At 48.4% G+C, this 18,011-nt stretch overlaps 1 protein-coding gene across 3 annotated transcripts in view; it reads right to left on the bottom strand.

The window, feature by feature from the left end:
• Positions 1 to 581: 581 nt before the first annotated feature.
• The window catches only part of Actn1 (actinin alpha 1), a 96,181-nt gene continuing 78,751 nt past the window's right edge, over positions 582 to 18,011 (bottom strand). The window contains exons 10-22 of one of the 3 annotated variants that reach the window (XM_057782294.1): positions 17,260 to 17,490; positions 15,089 to 15,236; positions 12,729 to 12,879; positions 11,599 to 11,707; positions 11,044 to 11,184; positions 10,191 to 10,373; positions 9,414 to 9,548; positions 8,086 to 8,265; positions 6,864 to 7,010; positions 5,836 to 5,916; positions 5,376 to 5,441; positions 4,098 to 4,256; positions 582 to 2,776 (exon numbers count right to left, since the gene is read on the bottom strand). In XM_057782294.1, the coding sequence (XP_057638277.1) occupies positions 2,618 to 2,776; positions 4,098 to 4,256; positions 5,376 to 5,441; positions 5,836 to 5,916; positions 6,864 to 7,010; positions 8,086 to 8,265; positions 9,414 to 9,548; positions 10,191 to 10,373; positions 11,044 to 11,184; positions 11,599 to 11,707; positions 12,729 to 12,879; positions 15,089 to 15,236; positions 17,260 to 17,490 (1,890 nt within the window). In that variant the 3' untranslated portion in view covers positions 582 to 2,617. The remainder of the gene's footprint in view (positions 2,777 to 4,097; positions 4,257 to 5,375; positions 5,442 to 5,835; positions 5,917 to 6,863; positions 7,011 to 8,085; positions 8,266 to 9,413; positions 9,549 to 10,190; positions 10,374 to 11,043; positions 11,185 to 11,598; positions 11,708 to 12,728; positions 12,880 to 15,088; positions 15,237 to 17,259; positions 17,491 to 18,011) is intronic. The other 2 variants (XM_057782295.1, XM_057782296.1) reach the window with 2 other exon arrangements.

Genomic DNA, 18,011 nt, shown 5'->3' with positions numbered 1-18,011 from the left:
AATGCTTCTCTCAGATAGAGAACGAGCTGCCAGCTGAGTCACGGCAGGGAATTCCATCTACCAGGCATTTAGAGTAAGCTGGAACAGTGACCAAACATGGGCAAGGATAAAATACAAAAGATGCCCATGGGCAAGTGATATAGGCCAGATGAAGTCAGGGCTAGACCATCTGGCACCAAAGTAGACAGCGGCTATTAAGAAATGGAGTTCACTGGGTGGTTGTGGCACACGCCTGTAATCCTAGTACTTGGGAGGCAGAGGCAGGCGGATCTCTGTGAGTTCCAGGCCAGCCTGGTCTACAGAGCTAGTTCCAGGACAGCCAAAGCTGTTACAGAGAACCGCCTCAAAAAACCAAACCAAACCAAAAAGAGTTCACCTTGAATGATTTTGAACCCAATAGCCCTGAAGAGGGTTAGCATGTGCCAGTTTACAAAGTCCAGAGCCATGTGATATTTAACAAACTCAAAATCGGAAACAAGTGTACAGGACTTTGAATCTTTATTTATTGATTAATTGATTGTTTTTCAAGACACAGTTTCTCTGTGTAGCAGCCCTAGCTGTTCTGGAGCTAGCTCTGGTCTCAAACTTACAGAGATCTGCCTGCCTCAAAAGCCCACTTCTATGGCGTTCTCTACAGAGACACACTCACTGAGTATTTACTGAGCTTGTTACCATTCAGTGACAAATCAAAGCTGAGTGCACCAGAATGGCCCCTGAACCAATCCCTACACTAGACTTCTCTAGCTCAGCCCAGGAATTTTGACTTCGCTTTGGTCCCCTTAATTGAGGGGACACGCCATGTTAAGGACTGTCCCATTTAAAGATAGACAAGAACTTATATTTATTTACTTAGCACGTGCAAGTACACGTACCCCCCACATCCATGTGCCACGAGAACAACCTTGGAGACTTGGTTCTCTCCACCATGTGGGTCCAGGGACCAAACTCAGGTCTTAAGACCTGGGAGCAGGGGCGTTTATCCACTGAGCCATCTCACTGCCCCCACTGGCTCACTTTTAAGCGATTCTTCCAACTCAATGGACTCCTTCGAATGAAACTTAGATCCACACAGCCAACATGCATGCATAACTAGTCTTCTCGGCTCTCTGTTTACCACAGTTGTGAGAGCGCCACTTTAATAGGTGAGGGAATGGCGGAGTGCCGGTTCACCATTTTTAGGAGGCACAGCTGTGGATTTTAAACCTGACTCCAGGTCCAACTCCCAAACACATCTATACAACTTTACCTGCTAAATTATCTTAACCATGGTCATTTTTGCTGCTCTGTACTTTGAGTATAAGCCTAGGGGAAGAGACAGGTAAGAAGAAAGGGGCAGGCCTTCTAACAATACAGACAACTTAGATGATAAGTTGGAGCCTAGCATCGCGTATTCTTAGATACAGATATGTGTACGCATGTGGGTGCGTGTGCATCATCTACGTTGTCAGCGAGTTCCTGTGATGCTCAATTGCTGTTATCTGTGGTACATTTTGGGGGTCCAAGGGACTGAATTCAGGGCCTACCACATTCTCACCACATACCCTGCCACCAAGTTACAGCCCCAGCCAGCTATGTGACATTTAGAGCGGAGAAGGGGAATTCGACCCTGACACAGTTCAAGCCGTCCCCTGTAGCAAAAACAAACTGGTGGGAGGGGGGGCATGCAGAAGTCACAGACTTTACAGAGAGCAGTCATGGCCTTTCAACTTGCAGTACAGAGAAACCATCTTTCCCTTTCCGGAATAAAGAAATAAGATTGAACATACCAGGCTCAAAATCTGGAGGTGAGCGGGCACAGGTATCCCACACCATTCCTGACACACCCCACCCTCGCTTTTGGACGTCAGCAAAAGGAGCAAACGAAGTGGTGTCACGGGAGTGTTGTTTTAATAGAGTCTGTGCCAAGCAACATCATAATCTCCAAGTTTGCCCTATCTTTAATAGGCAATATTCAAATTTTTTTTTTAAAAAAGTCTGCATTCATAAAACAGGCCAGCCACACGTTTGAGGAGACTTATTTAAAAATGAGAAGCCATGAGTTATCTTCTTTGAAAAGCAGCCATTTCAAAAGATTTTAATATCATAAAATACTCTCACGGACAGGTGAGCTAGCAAACACATGCACCAATGTGGCTTTGACAAGAGCCCACCTCCCCCATCCCCACCCCAGTGGACAAGAGAGAAGAGAAATGAATACAGCAGACGGAACAGGTAGAAGGAAAAAAATTCAGTAAAAAGAATGGAATATAACTTTGTGCTTGGTTATTTTCCTATGTCACAACAAAAACATTTCGGTGCAAATAGTTAATTTTTCCTCTTTTCCATTTAAGACTGGTGGAGAAAAAAATACTTTTTTTCTATAATAAAATATGTAGTTTTTGGTTTTTTTTTAAACTTTTTTTTAATGTAACTCTTTTTTTTTTTCCTTTTTTGCAGAAAATAATTTTGTAAACTGTCTCACTTCGCCGGCAGGGAGGCTCAGTGCCGCCTGGGTCGCAGCTAGTCCCCCTGGTGGCTGAGCTAAAACCAAACCCGGACAGCCGGACTGGGCAGAGGAGGAGCAGGGTGGGGCATACGCGCAGAGGGCCAAGGTGGGCGAGGCGGGGAGGGGGGCAGGTTAGAGGTCACTCTCGCCGTACAGCGCGGTGGAGAAGGACATGTAGTCTAGAGCACCAGGCACAGAGTCTGGGCCTGCATATGGGGCCATTCTCGCGATGCAGTATTCGGCTTGGTCAGGTGGCAGCTCGCGGCGCAGCTCGTCCTCCGTGATGTAATTCTGCAGGGAAAGCATCGTCACAGTTGCAAAGCTGGAAAGCAACACTGCACTGCCGCAACGACTAGGTAGTAAATTTGCCAATAATGTCAGGGATTTCTCCTAGGTCTCCCTGATCCGCACAATACATGCATGCATACATATAACACAGACATCTATGTGCATGTACATATATATGAGTACACATATATTTACATATTACATATCATATGTATGTATGTGTGTGTGTGTGTGTATATATATATATATATATATATATATATATATATATATATATATATATAATTGTTTAAAACTTTGTGTTTTTAGTATCCACTTCAACTTCCTTCCAAACCAATTCCGCCGACATTCTTCTCATTCATCCAATGGGTTTATAGAAACCATGTGCTGGCTCAGTGTCAAAGGTTTTCTGGCTGAACACACACATTCCTAAGAGCCCTCCACATCCTCCGCCAGTGTCTAACAAGGGGTGTCCAGCAGTTTAGGAAGCACAGCTACCAGCCGCTTTCGTAACTGGTCTCCAAGTGTGGGCCTTGCATAGCTCAGCCAGCTCCTAGCCTGGGCCTCTGAATCTCCATTCCTTCCCCACTAGGTCAGTCAACCTGGATGTTGCTGTTTATAGGAGTTGAGGGTTCTGGGATAACATTTCTCAACCCATGGGTTGTGTCCCCTTTGGGGTTGAACAACCTTTTCACAGGCTTGCACACTAGATATCCTGCACATCAGATATTTACCACGATACAGAACAGTAGCAAAATTACAGTTATAAAGTAGCAACGAAAATCATTTTATGGTGGGGGAGGGGTCACCACAACATGGAGACCTGTATTAATAACGGGTTACAGCATTAGGAAGGCTGAGAACCACTACTCTGATATTTACCAAAGACTTCATAGCTCCAAGTCCTACAACTGTGAATCCCTTGGGACCTGATGTGAGGAAGAGTGGGGCCGCCCTCTGTCCACTCCAGAAGTCAGGTGAACACTACCCCTTTCTGGACTGTTCTCTTCCTCTACGAAATTAGCCATTTCGACTAGATGGCTTCTGGATCCTAGAAGGTGGTATGACTCACCCAACTACACACTCCAAAGCATTTACCTCCTCCGTTCAACCTAAGTGGTTTTTGCAGACTTGCAGGGTTCCTTGCAAAGGTTTTCCTTAAGCCGATACCATGTCCTAACACCTTAGCTGAGCCCAAGGCATTAGCGAATGGGCAGAGATACACAGCAGTGAGGTCCCATGGGACCCTGGAAGGAATGACTGAGGTGCTCATATCGCAGCTGTGTGCCTGACCAAACCGATGTCTGAGCCACAAGAGACCCACCTTATCTCCAGCCAGGATCTTGAAGGACGCCATGACTTGATCTGCTGTATCCGTGTCAGCTGTCTCTCGGGACATGAAGTCGATGAAGGCCTGGAACGTCACTACCCCCAAGCGGTTGGGGTCTACAATGCTCATGATGCGGGCAAATTCTGCCTCTCCCTGGAGGAAACAGCCAACCCACACCTATTACCTAACGGCCTCCTGGAGCATCTCAGGTGGACCTCAAGCCCTGTGTAGCCTGTGGAGGACACAAAAGCCCTCTGATCTGGCTTGGGCTCCCCCAAGGGTGTGACAGAGACTCAGGACTTCCCACCCCCCACAGATCCCTGAGTTCCCTTTACAGAAGATACTGGTGGTACTGATGCTAGCAACACTAACATCAGCACAGGCTAACACCTGCACAGCATGCACAACATGCCAGCTACTATTCTAAATGTTTTATCATCATTTTATCATCACCACAACGAAATAAAATCATAGTATTTCCATCGTATGGAAATCTGAGGCCAAGACAGGCTAAGCGATTTGCCCAAGGTCACAGGACTAAAAAGCAGGAAGCTAGGATTAGAACTCAGGCTGTTTTCCCTATCACTCTGTACTTCCCAAGCACCAGTCATGTGTGCTCGTGACCATGTTATTTAACTCTTACAACTACTAAGGCGGCTTCCCTCACTTCATGAGACTACAGATGTTGATGGCAAAGTGAGACTTACTGAGGACACATCTGGCCCAGTCCTTAACCTTGCTGGGCACCACATGCGTTCTGTATTTGGCCCAATAGACAGGAACTACCTGTCTATCCAGACAAGTGTCCTGTCCTCCTCAGAAAGCTGGATGAAGTGGGGATACACCAAGGTTAGAGAGAGGCCTGGGCCAACGACTGAGTGGTGGCAGGCCTGGATGGAGCTGTTACGAGGCAGAAATATATACCTCCGTGTCTCAAGTAGGGCAAAGTAGAGCTACCATCCCTATACGCCTTGGGGTTGGCCATCCAGTCGGTGTCCACCACGGGAATAAAAACGTCCTTTCTCCAAAGTACCATAAGATGTTGCAGATGAGAAGGCCAAGCCTCTCAGCCATACCTTGACCCCATGGGTCGTCTGGTTTTCAGATTTTATCTTCCCCAAGGATGGGGACAAGGGGCTCCCCTGGGGAGGGCAGTGCTAACCTAAGGGCCTCAAGTCTCCCATTACTAAGACTTAACTTCTCCAGTTAGGTGACTGCCTCCCAGCCAGGGCAACAGAAAGCCTGGCAGGCAGAGGATGGGGTTTACGTTACCATGTTGTAACCCATGGAGATAAGGCAGGCGCGGAAATCATCTGTGTCCATCATGCCCGTCTTCTTCTGTGGGGCAGTGGCACCAAGACACAGGAGGGACAGACAGCCAGGGGCCAGGAAGACAGCAGAATGAAGGGTGGAGTTTATGGTGGAGATCAGGGAGAGCCATAGAGTATAGGAGGGACACGTCGAAGGAAGACAGAGCAAAGAATGATGAGACGTGATGAGGGAGAAGAGGCGGATACCCAAGCAGATTCCCAGGAAAGATACCAAGGACAGAAGTCAGAAGTCAGAGGAACCCAACAGGGGGCAGGCAGGGATAGCAGAAGAGGATGAGCCCCATGGCCCACGGGAAGGGGGACAGGGAGATTCAGACAGAGAGAGAAGAAAAAAAGGAGAAATGCGTTATTTCTCGCCCCAGAGGCCACCCTTGAGCGTGCTCCATGCAGGAGGCAAGTACCTGGGGGTCGTTGCCAATATCATAACCCAAGCTGATGAGGCAGGCTTTGAACTCTTCAGGACCCAGCGTGCCGGAGTGATCCTGGGGCCGTGGTGCGCCAGGCAGCGAGCCATGCGGTGTCAGGGAAGAGGAGGCCGTGAGGGGGCGGGGGTGGGGGTAGGGTGGGCCATGCCCCAGGGAGGAAGGTGGTGTGTGTGGGGAGACACGGGACAAAGGCATGCGGATGGAGAGGGTGGAGAGTAAGGGGTGGGGGAGAGGGGAAATAAAAGTGCACACAGTTAGACACACGGACAAGGTTCCAGAGGGGGCCCTGTCCCTGGCACACACAGTCCTGCTTGGGAAAGCAGGGCCAGAGGGGAACATGATGAGCCACAAGGGTGAGAAGCTCCCGGAAGTGCCCCAGGTTACCTGATGTCTCCCAGAACCCTACCCCCCCACCTCGCCAGGTCCCTGGAGGGCAGTGAAGCAGGCAGGGTGGTGGACAGCACCTGGCCTCATATCCTGCCTCCCTTGTGGATGTCCCCAAGCTCAGGGTACTAGGAATGTGCAGCCCATCCTGAAGCTGACATGAGGAGCCACGACAGCGTACTCTAATGTCCCCAGTAGCAGGTCCCAAATGCAGCCTCGGTACGGGCAGTCTCTTTTTGCCCCTTTGTCCCAAGGCAGAAGTAAGGGACAGGCCCCACAGCCGTAGGCACAGGGTTTTACTTGTGGCTCTGGCAGCCTCATTCCTGAGGGTTGATTTCTCACAGGAGAGGAACAGGCAAGGAAGAAAGACCCTCTCACCCACAGTAGCATTCTCTCTAGGAATGCTGGGAAAGTGTGCACGGCAAGACAGGCTTTCCAAGGCCAGCTGAGAAAGCCTGGCTCTACGGGGTAGACTGAGTCAGGGCAGGCTATTGTTAGTTCCTTGTTCTCTCTCCTCCTCACCTACCAAAGGACCAGGTTCATGCCCTGGGCAGTGCCCTCCAGGGCCCTGGGTCGGGGGTTGGGGGCCACTCTAGGTGAGCAAGGAGTAGGGCTCTTACCCGGTCAAAGTGGTTGAAGGAGGCCCGGAACTCGTTCATCTGCTCCTGGCTGATGCCTTTGGCATCCCGGGTCAAGATCTGGTTCTCCACTTCATTGATGGTCCTGGCAATGGTGGTGAGCAGCTGCTCCCAGCCCACGCGGATGTGCTAGGGGCAAGTGATGAACTTGTCAGGCCCAGGCTCCGGGCTGCCCAACTATTCCTCCTCTCAAAGGGCTGGAGAGATGGCCCAGGGGATTAAGAACATTTGTTGCTGTTCCAGAAGATCTAGATTTGATTGCCAGTCCCCATAAGGCAGCTCGCCACCATCTCTAACTCTAGCTCCAGAAAACATATCCCCTCTGGCCTCCTTGGGTACTGGGCACACACGTGGTGCACAGACATACACTCAGGCAAAATACTCTTATCCATAAGATAAGATAAATATATTATTTGTGAAGGCCAAAACAGTTAGCTTGACCATCTTTCTGGAGTCACAGTGTTATCATTAGGAGGGACACAGCACATTCTACCATGACAGAGGGCCTGAAAGGGGCAGGAAGGGCAATAAGATTCGGATTTGCCAATGGAACTTTGTTAGAGAAGGAAGGCAGGCTTTATGGTGGGAAAAACTAAAGAACAAAAAATAATAGAGTGATCCCCTCCCAACAGCTCCTATCTCACAACTACACATAAGGGCACATACATCTACAAGCAAACCTTTGATCTAAACCAATACAGCTGGCACCACAATGGCCTTCTGGTCAAAGCCAAGCCAAATACACCACGGTGGTCTCAGTGATCACATAGTAAAACTGCAGCCTATGTAAGCACACCCTACGACATGTGAACAATGAGGAAAAGGCTGAACAGGGCAAGCCTTGTAACATATCCTACATGACAGGATGAACAGCTAACATCCTATAGGAAGCGGGTACCTAAGTCAGTGATATTTTGAGCCCACTAGCATCAATATCACTGCAAGGTGCTTGTTAAAAATTGAGATTCATTAAATGCCACCTTAGAACAAATGAATTCTGGAACCAGGGACCAGATATGTGCACTTGCCACAAGTTCTCTGGGGCATCGAGAAGGTGCTGAGGATTGAAGGTACAGAGTTTCAGGGATAGAAAGAGTGAGGATCCCTCCTCCTCTACCCAGATTCCTTGGGAGATGCTGCCCCAAGTGGAGGACAGCAAGGGCCCCCAGCTTCTTCTCAGAGAAGCAGGGCCCGGCCTGTTTACCTCCATGGTGTAGTTGGTGTGCTTATTATCGAAGATAAGTGCCTCCTGGATAAGCTGGTGGTCACACTCCAGCATGTCAATCTTTGGCTTATAGTTGACAATGCTCTTTTCGTACTGCCGCAGGTGGCTGAGCTGGTCCTCCAGGGTACCGTGCATCTCGATGGAGATCCTCCCAATCTCCTGTCCATCGGGAAAGAGATAACATCAGACCCACTCAGAGGGCAGGGACAAGTCCCCCAAGGTCACTTCTACTAACATCCTGGCCCTAGAGAAGAACTAGCAACACTGAACATGAAAAGATATTTAGCATAGACGGTTCTCGGAAAGGAAGTTGCACCTTATAGTACTATAGTAAGCCTTGGCACTAGGAATATCTTTTTTTTTTTTGAGAAAGGGTTTCTCTGTGGCTTTGGAGCCTGTTCTGGAACTAGCTCTTGTAGACCAGGCTGGTCTCGAACTCAGAGATCCACCTGCCTCTTAGGTGGAATATCTTCCATCAATCGTGTACCTCTTAACGCAAGGAAAGAGCTGGGTCGCGGAGTCAATAGCTGACCCGAACACTCATTTTGCTTGCTATTTAAACGCCTTCCAGAAAGCACTGCTCCCAGCCAGCTCCCCCACCAACCATCCCATGTTGAGCCAAGACCCCTCATATTTCTCAGTTCACCTGGCGTGCCTCCTCTGCAGCTATTTTTGTTCCTGCTCTTTTGTTCCCTAGGACGGCTGTCCAAGTCCTGCTGAGCCACCCAACCTCATGAGCGAGGCCTAATGTACACTTCTGACAGCCACTGACTCATGGAAGTGGTTGTTGGCGAAAGCAGGTTTTATTCATTCAGTTCAGTCCCCTGTTAATATTTACCGAGTATTTAAAAGTAGAGTCTTGGGGGTGCAGGTACATGTGTGTGTATGTGTATGCACATGTACACACTCACATAAACTTGACATGGACTCTACACTCAAGATGTTCAGTGATCACTCACCACACACATCCCACAAAAGGTTCTATACTTGTGCTAAGAGGCTCTCTGAGCTCTTACGAAGAAGGATCAGGCCCACTGCCTGGGGAGTGGTAACGGATACAAGGCAACCCAGAGGGGCTGAGCTGACCCAGGCATCTACTTGCTCTTCCTGTGGAACTTTCATAGGAGTTCCTTAGTAGTGTCCCACTTTGCCCCAATCAAACCACCAGTAACCCCTGCAATTGAACGATCATGTGCTCAGACCTCAGTCCTCCATGGTCCTTCTCAGTAACCGGGTGACTTGACTGGCTGGAATGGTAATAGGAAAAGGTAAGACAGTCCCAGCCTGGTTCCCATGACAAGACTCACCTCCATCTTGGTCTGGATCCAGGGCCCAATGACATTGGCTTGGGCCCCAAACTGCTTGCGTAGCCTCTCATTGTGCTGCTGGCGGGCATGCTCCTCTGTTAGTGCCTGGTCCCTCCGGGGCACCAGCTGCCGTACCTGGGGTGGGCATAACCATAGGACTCTGTAGGTATGCTAGCCACATGTCCCATACTCCCAGGTGAGGAAATGAGGATCCCCATGAGGAAAAGGGGCAAGTCAGAATGCAGTAAGAGCAAAGATGTTAACTTAGACCAGAAATTCATCCACGAACAAATGAAAACCAGATGCCCCTCAACCAAAGAATGGATAAAGAAAATGTACATTTACACAATGGAGTATTACACAACAGTAAAAAAATAATGACATCTTGAAATTTGCAGGCAAATGGGTGGAACTAGGAAAAAACATATTGAGTGAGGTAACCCAGACCAAGAAAGACAAATATGATATGTACTCACTCATAAGTAGCTTTAAGACATAAAGCAAAGAAAAATCAGCCTACAGGCAACCCCCAGAGAAACCAGACAACAAAGAGGACCCTGAGAGAGACATACATGGATCTACATAGGAAGGTGAAAAAGATAAGATTTCCTCAGTAAACTGAGAACATGGGGGTCACAGGAAAGGGTAGAAGGGAAGAAGGGAGGAAGGGAGGAGAGTGGAGAAAAATGTATAGCTCAATAAAAACAATAAAAAAGAAAGGAAATAAAGAAGAAATATACAATGGCTTGGCCTATGCCCATTAGCCCTTCAACTCACATGGTCCCATTTGCCATTGATCTCCTGAGGCGTGATGGTTGTATAGGGGTTGGTGCCTGCCATGTTGACATGATAGGTCTGGACAATCTTGGACACTTCATTGTGAATGCCCAGGATGGCCAGGCGCTCTTTGTCAGCATCCGGGAGGGTGGCCTTGAACTGCTCATGGGCTGTGGTCAGTCCCTGGACAGACAATGGCAGGAGTCAATCAGTGCTCTCCTCAGACAAGATAAGCAAAGGGAGCCCAAGAGGTCCCATATAAAGGACTGAAGGCCAAGTCCTACACCTATTGAAGACGTGGGAACACCAAATCAAGTTCCGATAGCAGATTTGGAATATGGTATATAATAAAGTTTACATTTTTGTGTGCACAAAAGAAAAGGTCAAAAGAACACATAAATAAATACATTTGTCTGCTGGGCAGTGGTGGCACATGTCTTTAATCCTAGCACTTGGGAGGCAGAGGCAGGCAGATCTCTGCGTTTGAGGCTAGCTTGGTCAGCAGTACATGGTGAGACCCTATCTTTAAAAGGGAATGGGAGGCTGGAGAGATGACTCAGCAGTTAAGAGCACTTGCTATTCTTGCAGAGGACCAGGGTTCAGTTCCCAGCATACATATGACTGCCACAACCATCTGCAACTCCAGTTCCGGAGAATTTGGGCACCGTATCCAAGTGGCACACATACATACATGCAGACAAAACACCCATATGTTGTTCATAACATAAAAATAAAACAATCTTAAAAACAAAACAACTCAACCTTACATGCTAACTCTTCTCAATCTATGGGATCCTTGGGATACTGGTTCTCGGTTTATCCTAAAGAGGATCAGCCTCTCCGGGATGCCCACCTGGATCTCCTCAATGGTATGTACAATGAAGGTGTCCTGCAGGTCCTCCATGGCTCCCTCCATCCAGTTGTTGAAGGGTGCAGCCCGCTTGGCATATTCCAAGTACAGCTGGTCGATGGTCTCCAGCAGCTTCTCTGTTCTCTGGGAGTATCAAGTGGGGTGGACTGGTTAGCAGAGTGATACTCGAAAGCCAACCCCCCAGGCATCTTGGTCTAGATGCACTGGACTGGACGAGGCAGAAAGAATCAGTTCTTCAGTGGCTCTGGGTCTTGGCTGTCAATTGACAGATTCCATCACATTGGAATCACTTGTCCTGGTCCCAAGAGGGTCTGGTTTACAGAACAGGACAACTCTCAAAAGGCTAGAGCTGGGCTCACAACTTCACAGGGACAGAAGGAGGATCTCCATCAATGCAAAGTTCACACATTCTCAGTCAAAGTGAATCTTCCTATTTAGGCCAGGGATGGGGATGGTCCAGGGAATCATGGGAACTTAAAAAGCAGAGAACTAAGGAGGAGGAGCAGGAAGTGACACACAGCACTGCAGGGTCCTCACCTCTAACGCTTCCCTCCGCTTCTGAGTGAGGGCCCCAAGATTGTCCCACTGGTCACAGATCTTTTGGCAACGAGCGTTGACACTGGGTGAGTCATAATAGTCCAGCTCACTGTAGAGTGGGAAGAGACAGAGAGGGGTCAAGGGATGAGGGACACGCTGGTTGAGGGGGGCAGGTATGGAGCCTGTCATTCCTGTTCCCGGGGATGTCAGGAGCGCTAGCTGCGCTGAGGGAGCTGAGGGTGCTCTCCTACACACACTTCCGGCACCCTGCCCCATTCCCGCCTCCTTGGCTTTCAGGAAATCAGAGGTAGAAGACAGCCCTTGCCGCAAATAAAGTTGGGGGTGACTCTAATGGCCAATGACAGGAAGCAGCTGAGGTCCAAGAAAAAAAAGCTCAGAGTCAAGGAATAAGGTTTGGAAGCCAGGTAAGGTGGCTCATGCCTATAATCTCAGCACTCTCCTAGGAGGCTGAGACAGGAGGACTGCCAAGTTTGAGGCTAACCTGAGCTACTCATTGAGTTCTAGGCCAGTCTGAGCCACGATTTGAATCCTGTCTCAAGAGAAAATGAACGAACAGAAAACCAAAATCTAGGCTGGCAAGATGGTCCAGTGGGTGAAGCACTTGCTTGAAACACTTGAAGACCTGAGTTCAATTCCTGGAGCTCACAGTAAGAGCAGAGGGAGAACCAACTCCTTCCTGCTGTTCCGATCAGCACGTATGCACCATGGCATGCGTATGCCTGTTCTCTCTCTCTCTCTCTCTCTCTCTCTCTCTCTCTCTCTCTCACACACACACACACACACACAATTAAAAACCAAACAGCACAAAAATGTTGTAACAAATCCCATTACTTTTACACTAATCTAAAAGGCTTGAGCACCCCTGATCCTATCCTTGTAATAGGTGATGACCAAACATCTGCACAAGAACGGAACGGTTCAGGCTCTCTCCCACCAGGAAGAGTCCTTGCCTTCTGTATTGCCTGCCTCCTTGACCACATGGGCACAACACCTTCCCCCGCTCAAGCGCCATCTGTCTGTCCCTTACTTCCTCATCTACAACAGCTGAGAAAGCAGACCCCAGCCTCACACTGAGACCCCAAAGGGAAAGAGACGGAAGTTGCCCCTACTTGAGCTCCTGGGCGATGGCTGCGATCTGCTCCACACGGTCCTGGTGGGCAGCCAGATCACTCTCAAAAGCCTCGTGTTTCTTGAGCAGGGCCTTGATCTCCGACAAGGTGGCTGTCTCATAATCCTTCTGCCGCAGCATGGCTTCTTTGCCTTGGGTTGGGTGGCAGGGGAGTGGGGGGAGATGGGGACAGGACACAGATGAGCAAGAGCCAGGCAAGCGTCATCCAACTCTCAAGCCCCAGAAGCTCTGCTTGTTGGGGGTATTTCCAATCTACACCAATCTACAGCGTAAGAGAGTAGATGTATAGCAAAGAATATCCAGCTATGGGGAGAGACTGGGAGGACCACTGCCCTTCGGGGAACACTTCCAGGACATTTAAACTAGTTGTCTATGAAGGTTATGCAAGAATATGTAGAAATGCATGAGGCCAGACATTCACTTTCCAACAGTAGGAAACAGCAATACATGTTCTATGGAGTAACGGGGTGGGGGAGAGTAGAGGCAGAGGAGTACCTCATAGGTACTTTAGAATCTTAGATCACTCTAGTTACGATGTAAAGTCTGAAAGTCCTGGCAGGGATCCCTTCCCAGTTCTTCTCAGTGCAGTCAGTGCACCTGTGGCCTCTGCCACTCACCTTCACTGGTGCCTAGAGCCTTCTCTGCCATCAGTAATGCCCTCACCCCAGGGCAAGGGCAGTGCTTGTAAAGAGGAGGAAGGCAAGGATGAGAAACGACCTCCCTAAAAAGCTTCCAAATTGCCTAAGGAAGGACCGTCAGGGTTGGGGAAGCTGAGCCTTGTTTACATGCACGTTCTCTGTAACTAGGCCGTCATAGGAGGATCCCACCTTTGCGGCCCATAAGGCTAGACGGTGAGGCTAAGACCGTGAGGCTAGACCGTGAGGCTAGACCATGAGGCTAGACCGTGAGGCTAAGACCGTGAGGCTAAGACCGTGAGGCTAGACCGTGAGGCTAAGACCGTGAGGCTAGACCGTGAGGCTAAGACCGTGAGGCTAGACCGTGAGGCTAGACTGTGAGGCTAAGACAGTGAGGCTAAGACAGTGAGGCTAAGACCGTGAGGCTAGACCGTGAGGCTAGACTGTGAGGCTAAGAGCTACGGCCAACAGTAGAGCATTTCTTTCTTTTGGTATTGGGTTAGGTTTTTGTTTTTTGTTGTTGTTTGTTTTCCCTTTAAAATTGTAACACAGTAAGTTTAGATTTAATTTACAAATAAATGCATTTATCTATTCCTACATAAATATATTTCCTGCTCTAAAAATATTTAGTAGTACACACTTATTTAGTAGCACACACTATCAGAATTTTTATTTTGGCTTCATGGTCTTCCTGGGTATAGTAGTCCTTCAAGATCTGTAGGGAACTCATTTCAGGACTGTCTAAGAATACCTAAATCCCAAGATGCTCAAATTCCTTCTATAAGATGGCACAGTATGTATATGTAATGTAATCTCCATATACTTTAAATCACTTCAGTTGCTTATAGTATAAATGCCACACTGCTAGTGTTTGTCCATAGCCTTCAAGGGATTCTGACAGGAACAGTCTGTACGAGCTCAGCACAGATATAATCCCTTTCTGCTCTTAATATTTTACTTCAAAGTTTGGTTTAATCCAGAGACACAGAACCCATGGATATGAATAATTTTCTTGGCCAGATTTTTCCAACAGAGCTTCTCATTGCTCTGTGGGACCCCAACTCCCACCTCACCCCAGCTTGCACTGTGACAGATTTCCCATAGATAACCCTGTGCACACAATGTCCTCCATGTTTAGGGTTAATTCCTTAGAATGACATTCCAGTAGTGACACATGCCTTTACTTCCAGCACTAGGGAGGCAGAGGCAAGTGGATCTCTGGGTTCAAGGCCAGCCTGGTCTACACTGAGAGTTCTAGGTCAGTCAAGGCTACATGATGAAACCTCTTTCAAAACAAAACAAAACTAAAATAAATTAAGAAAAAAGTGAGTGAATCAGAGCCATCCTCACGGATTCCCTTCATTCTGTACCCGCAAGTGCACTGGCATCCTAAATCCACCAGCTTACCTGGTGTTTTCCTACCAAGCCAGGCCACTCCCACATAGCTACAGACTGTGGTCCTCCCTGCTGCCAGTAGTTCTCCTCAGCATCCTGGGCCCTCAGCACATGATTCTCACAAACCTAGGAGCTGGTACTACTGTTCCCACTTTGCGAACATGGAAACTGAAGCAATCCAGAGGTCAATGAACGTGTCTGGTGCCAGAGGACTATTAAACAAGGTGACATAAACCAAAGCAAAAGACCAAGTTACTGCTGGAGGCTGGGCGGGAGTCCGCAGAAACCAGGGAGGCGGGAGGCGGCTCACCATCTGTCCAGGCCTCGTGGATGGAGGCCTTCTGCCGGAACTTCTCTGCCAGGTGGTCCAACCTCTCTAGCCTCCGGATCTCATTCAGCAACCACTCCTCGTAGCCCTTCTCTGCCTGCTCCAGGCAACCCCAGGCATTGTTGATATCCTGCAGAGATGGAGACACAGGCTCAGAGAACCTGGAGGGGCTGGAGCTTTCCAGGCAGAGATGTTTCTGATCTTAGCCCCCACACACATCACAGTCAAACATCCATTTCACTCTTCCAGCTCCTATTCGTACTAATTACCCTGCCTCTTAGATAGGGAATGGAGTCTGAGTTCACACGCAGTTATGGAGCCCTCCCGTTTGCTGACTAGCTTCCAGATGAATTCCAGCCAGAGGTCCAAGAACAAGTCAGGGAACCAAACTAAGAATGAAGCAAAATAACCAAAACTAAAAAACAAAAACAAAAAACAAACAAAAAGCCTGGTGGTGGTGGTACATTCCTTTAATCCCAGCACTTGGGAGGTAGAGACTGAGTTCAAAGCCAACCTGGTCTACAGAGCAAGTTCCAGGACAGGCTCCAAAGCTACAAAGAGAAACCCTTGTCTCAAAATCAAAAAATAAATTAAAAAAGGAGGAGGAGGAGGAAAAAGAGAAAGAAGAAGAGGAGGAGGAGAAGGAGGAGGAGGAGGAGGAGGAGAAGAAGAAGAAAAAGAAGAAGAGGAGGAGGAGGAGGAGGAGGAGGAGGAGGAGGAGGAGGAGGAGGAGGATTTTGGCCTTTGGGCTCTAGAGAGTAGCTTGGATAGGGAATCAGCTGTGATCATGAGAAGAAAGCAATGCACAATGCCCTTTGTACAGACATCCTACAGTTAGCACAGGGCACCCAGTTGGAATACCAACCAGTCTGAGAGCCAGCCTCCTGCCCCACATGAGGAGCACTTCCTCTACTTCTCAAGAGTATCTGTTAGCTAGCAGTGACTCTAACAACCCAAAACCATCTGATTAAATCCTGAACTCTGAAGAACTGGTCTCCATATGCTTCCATGACACCACAGGCCTATTTTCTCCCTTCAAGATCACCTTGTTCCTGCCTCCTCCCACTTGGTCTGTCCTCTCTGGTCCTGCCCAATATGCCTGGGTTTTTGTGTTTTGTTTGTTTGTTTTTGTTTTGTTACTCTTTGTTGGGAAGGATAAAAGTTGGTGCCCTGATGAGTTTGCCCTGTATTCTCCTGGCTCATAAAGTCCTGGAGACAGGATAGAAGGGAAGAGTGACAAGACAAAAAAGGACATAATGGGAGAGCACCCAGGACACAGAAAATTAACTGCATATTAGGGTTTTGTCCCCATTTTCTGGACAGGGCTTAGCGATACTTGCTGTGATCCACCTGCCTCAGTTTCCCAAGAGCTGGGATTATAGACTTGATTCACACCCAACTTGTTATAAGTATTTCTGTTTGAAAGAATCTTATATAAAATATGCTTTAAGAGTCCACTTAAAATTATATTTATACAGAAAGATTAAATTGGACTTGGCAGCATAGGCCTGTAATCCCAGCTACTTAGAATGTCAAGGAAGAATCTCAAGTTCAAGGTCTTCATGGTTGAGTCCTAGATGAGTTGATCCCCAGGATGAGTTAGTTACCTCACAGAAAGAAATGAAAAGGGGGCTGGGGATGTGGTCCTGTATCAGAGCACTTGTCTAGCATGCATGAGGACCTGGATTCAATAAAAGAATAAAAGGATCTTTCTAAATTAAAACAAAATTGATAGTTAGTAGTAAGAGTATAAGTAACTTCTACTTTTTAATATTTATTTGTATATTAGAAATACACTACAAAAATTAATTTGTTATTTAAGATAACAAAAGTGGGTCTGTTTTGTTTGTTTTTGCTTAAGGTCATATAAAAGTCAAAACTAACATTATTGCTTGGTTCAGCATGACCAGACATTCTGTTTAAAACATTATTTTTTTAAGGGGCAGGGGGAGTTTGGAATGCTAAGATGAGCAAACCTGACCCAGAACAGTCAGGGGAGAAGGTGGCTATCCCTCTGTGCCTGTGCTTGAGTCTGGGTGACAAAGTGAAAGAAATATGGGACATGGCATGTAGGTAGAAGAAAACCCACCTCCTCCAAGCAGCTGGGGGATGGAGGTGACCAGGCGGGCCCCAGACTTGCCCCTGGCACTCACCGAGACCATCCTGCCCTCGGAAGGCATGAAGGCGGGCCGGTTGCTGAGCCGCAGTTTGGTCTGCAGCGTGTTGAAGTTGATCTCCAGCTGGCACTTCTCCTGCACCTTAGGCGGCTTGTGCAGGCGCCGGTAGTCTCGGAAGTCCTCCAGCTTCTGCTGCATGGCATGCATGGTGTTCTCGGGCACCCGATTCTCCAGCCACGGGATGGTGCGGCGGATCCACTCCAACAGCTACGGTGAAAGGACAGAGGCAAGGCATGGACCAAGGATGCTGGAGGAAGGTGTGCGCAAAGCCAAGACGCCTCTCCTAATGGCACACTCCCTTCCCAACTACCCACTGGGGCCTCACCATGCCACGAAGCAAGGTTTCCGGGTGCTCCCTCCAAGTCGACCGGTATATGGTCAACTCAGAGCCTACACCCCTCATCTTCTCAGCCCTGAGAGGGACAAACCAAAGAACCACAGGCTGCTCTAAAAGCAAAGACACCTGAGCTCAAGTCTAGCTGGGCCTCAGTTTCTTCACCTATACAAAGCCAGGGTATAATAGAACAGGGACCTCTGGCCTCAGAAGAGGCTAGAATCTGGGACAGCCGAGATGTCTATCCCGGAGCCATGGTGAGGATTAGGAAGATGGAGGGCTGCAAAGACGGATGACAGGAAGCACACGGACCACCAGCATATTGCCAGGCATGACCCACAGAGTGACTCACAGCAATAATCATAGAAAGACTACATGGTCGAGTGCTACCAGC

Source organism: Chionomys nivalis, chromosome 10 (assembly GCF_950005125.1).
Source record: "Chionomys nivalis chromosome 10, mChiNiv1.1, whole genome shotgun sequence".
Classification (NCBI taxonomy): Eukaryota; Metazoa; Chordata; class Mammalia; order Rodentia; family Cricetidae; genus Chionomys; species Chionomys nivalis.
Note: the sequence above shows the minus strand (reverse complement) of the source record. Positions and strands in the feature narration are given on the sequence as shown.